This window comes from Nicotiana tomentosiformis, chromosome 3 (genome assembly GCF_000390325.3).
Source record: "Nicotiana tomentosiformis chromosome 3, ASM39032v3, whole genome shotgun sequence".
NCBI lineage: Eukaryota > Viridiplantae > Streptophyta > Magnoliopsida > Solanales > Solanaceae > Nicotiana > Nicotiana tomentosiformis.
Window position 1 is genome coordinate 21079252 of NC_090814.1, and position 3742 is coordinate 21082993.

At 35.1% G+C, this 3742-nt stretch overlaps 1 protein-coding gene across 1 annotated transcript; it reads right to left on the bottom strand.

Annotated features, from left to right (window-relative positions):
- Positions 1-3043: 3043 nt before the first annotated feature.
- LOC104093581 (agamous-like MADS-box protein AGL80) lies at positions 3044-3742 on the bottom strand. The gene is made up of 2 exons (XM_070198066.1): positions 3398-3742; positions 3044-3313 (listed from the first exon to the last, which is right to left on the bottom strand). The coding sequence occupies exons 1-2, from the start codon at positions 3740-3742 to the stop codon at positions 3044-3046; spliced, it is 615 nt and encodes a 204-aa protein (XP_070054167.1).

A 3742-nucleotide genomic window follows, 5' to 3' on the forward strand; every position in this document is an offset into this window, starting at 1 on the left:
GGAGTGAATGGGAGGACTTAGTGACTGTTACTCTGAGAGGATGCATTGATTCCATTATTGCCGCATTTCAAATGTCATATATATATATATATATATATATATATATATATATATATATATATATATATATATATATATATATATATATATATATATATATATATATATATATATATATATATCATTGTTTTGGAAAACTTTGAAAGACATTATTTCCGTTTCAGTCAAATTTATTATGAATTTATTGTGGTGTTTTAAATGTTGAACTTGAAAGCATGCCTACCTCTTATGTTGGAAAGTATTGTATTTGGACTTAGTTTTGAAGCTCGTCACTACTTTCAGTTCTTTATTTATTATTGTTACTCGTTGAGTTGGTTGTGCTTATACTACACCATGCACTTTGTGTGCAAATCCAGGTGATCCCGGACACAGTGGGTGTTGATTCTTTCCCACAGTCAATTTTTCGGAGATTCAGAAGTAGCTGCCATGTTTCGCATACCTTGTCTCTCCTTCCCTATCCTTTTGTTTATCGTATTTGGTCTGAGATTATTATAGACCGTGTTTTCCAGACTTGTAATGTATAGATGCTCATGTACTCAGTGACACCAAGTTTTGGGAGTATATTTATATTCGGTATTTTTGGGATTTTTCCCTTAATAATTATTATGTTTTCAATATTTAAAAGAAATTGTGGGTTATCAAGGTTGTCAGCTTCCCTTGTATTGGGATAGTCACCATCATGACATGTGTGATTTTTGGATCGTGACAAGCCACGAATGCATTGTGATATTTAGTCGGTTTGTGAGGCTAGGATTGTTGTGAGCATGTTGTCTTGTTGTTGAATAAAATTTTGAATTATGGCATTAATTAAAGGGAAGTGTGTGTTGAAGGAATATGCTAAAGTTTATCTGTTGCTATCAACAATAGTCATAGGTATGGTGTTCTTTGGATGTGCTAAAAGAAAATAAAGTGCTCAAGGTTAGTGTGAATTGGTAGTTGACTCGAGGACGAGCAACGTTTAAGTGTGAGGTAGTGATGTTTGGCCAAAATGCTATATTTGTAGTACATTACTCGCATTATATGGTGTTAGTTTAGTAATTAATTGTGCGACCGTTGAGCTAAATTATGTTATTTTATGTGTAGGGGTATCGCAAGACAAAGATGAGTGAAGGTTGCACAAAAAGAGGACAAAAATACAAAAAAAGAGCACAAAAATGCCAAGTACCTAAACCGTGCTACAAGTCAAGCGTAGCCAGCTCGACCGCGGTACAGGCCAGGCGTAGTCAGCTCTGTAGCCAAGCTGACCGCGCTATAAGCCTAGCCCCGCGAGGTCTATATCCCGGTGATCAAAAGTGCATGAATTAAAAGACTCGGACCCGGATTTGGACTGGAAGACTTCAACCCTAGCCTATAAATACTCCCTAAACATGTCTAAGAGGGAGAACATTTTTTGAGAGGGGATTCGACCTAAGAAGGGAATAACACACAAGGAGCAAGGCGGAGAATTCTTCAACGAGTTTTTCACTTCCTTCTTCCTATTTTCATTATTGTTCCTATTTTCATTATTGGTAATGAATTCTAGTATTGTAGTTTTGCATACTATTATGAATAGCTAACTTGTTATCTAGGGTTTTGATGAAATAATTTGTAGGATGAAGTCTTATTACGTTTTTATATAATTGAGTCGTTGGATTTCTCTACGTGTTCAACTATGTGTTTATTATTGTTGATTAAATGGACATCAATTTTCTGTACTTATTTAGTATGTGTTGCTTAGAAAAGGGTACATATTTAGGTAGTTGTCGAACAACATTACTCCTAACGTATGTGAGGAATCAATATAAAGGGTTTAAAGGTGGGATTAGGAATAATAAAACCTTGGTGCAATCTTAATGATCGGTGAATTAGTGTCATCTAGTGTAGTTTGGATGAATATGTCTAGTAAAGTTTGGTACTTGCTCGGACGAGAATTACGACACCCAAAGTACTCAAGATCGGTGGAGAATACTTAGGCGAAATTATAAACGGCGTAGCGGGAAGGATTCCGACAATTAAGAAAATTATAACTCTAAACCTCCTTAATCTTGTCTCCAACCCTTAGTCTTGTTAGTTGATAATTTTACTGCTTTTAGTATTTGTTAATTAATTAGTTTAAAATAAAAATTACAATCTTTATAACTAGAAAATTATTTGAACTTGTATTTCTTAGCAATACCGAACAATTGTAGCTAAGTCTTAGTTCTCTGTGGGATTCGACTCCAAACTTTTAGACATGATTATATGTGCAACGACCGCTTATCCTATTAAGGACTAGAGTTAGGCGTGATCATTGTTCTTATTATTTTATTATTAGCTTTTATAGTGACTAAACTCGCCACTAAAAGTAAAAACAAATGTGCTACATAATATATTTTAGGCAGGTCGTTACTCCAAAGAGCTACTTATCGTACTACTTTTAGTGGCGACTAAAGAGGTCGCAACAAAATATCGTCACTGAAAATCTTATTTCCTGTAGTACATATTCTAAGTTGGAAATAAAGTTGAAATTAATGGGCAGATCGGGTTCATTATCAAAAATATTCTTTACTATTCATCATTATCCCTGTAGAACGATATATATTGTAACACTTTATAAGTTTCCAAATTCCAATCACATCTATATTTCATAAAACAAGCCATAGTAATGTCATGTTTGAATTATGTGATATCACAACAGAAACGAAATCCACATCCCATTTCTTCTCTTATAAGTACTTTCACATGAAAGAGCAACTCTTGGATTTCTCTCGTGTTACGTGCTTGCCCAAGGAGTACTGTCAATTTCAATTAACCACATTAGCTTCATTTATCACTTCTTCTTTTACTGATTCCATGAATTCTAAACAATCAAATACCGAATGGACAAAGCAAAAAATAACATGAATCTAGTTCAGAAATTAACACAGACAAAAAAAAAAGGCAAAAGAAAAAATCCAGAAAAAAAACTCCATGCAGAAGGGATCACATAACATGAAAAATAAATCTAAAGAAAGAAAGTATTAGGCTACACACCAGTGTTGTGGTTATCACTAAAATTAGGCATAATCATCTCATCTCCGTGTCCAAATCCAATCTGTTGTTCACTTATATTATTATTCATACAATCATTAAACCACTCTGTTTGTGTCCTCTGCATCCCTTCCAACCCTAATTCCACCACTGGCTTTTGCTCCACTGGTGGAGGAGCAGCTACCTGTGAAACATCAGCAGTAGAAGAAGAAGTGGAAGCCTCTTTTTTAAATGCTTCAATCCTCTTATTAATCTCCTTCAAATGCTGATCAACAACTCAACCAAGATCATTCAATTCTCCCAAGTTCAAATTCTGCAGTCCTTTTCTAGCCAAACCCTGTTACATAACTTCAGTCATCTCCTTCTCTCTGTTCTCTTTGCTTTGTTTCTTCTGCTGCTCGCTCGCTTTTGCAATCATTTGTCTAATAAAACTCTCTTGATTCACCATCTTCTTGCTTTGTTCCATCTCTGGCATTCTCTTGAACTCCGCGAGCATACATTGAACTCCCATGGTGTTTGGCCATACCTCAGGTTGGTTTTCATAAGGGTTATAAATAATAGCCCAAGCATCAATTCCACAAAGTGTGCTCAATTCACTCACCTTCTTCATTAGACCCTTCTTCCTTTTCTTGAATGTTGCTTTTCTTGCCGAGTCATTAGTTATGAAAGCTAACTTCACCTTCTTCCTTGTCAT

Bases quoted from the DNA above. Each gene is read 5' to 3' on its own strand.
- LOC104093581 (XM_070198066.1), bottom strand. From the start codon at position 3,742: ATGACAAGGAAGAAGGTGAAGTTAGCTTTCATAACTAATGACTCGGCA. The intron at 3,314-3,397 runs GTTATGTAACAG...GTTGTTGATCAG, and splicing joins GAGAGAAGGAGATGACTGAA to CATTTGAAGGAGATTAATAA.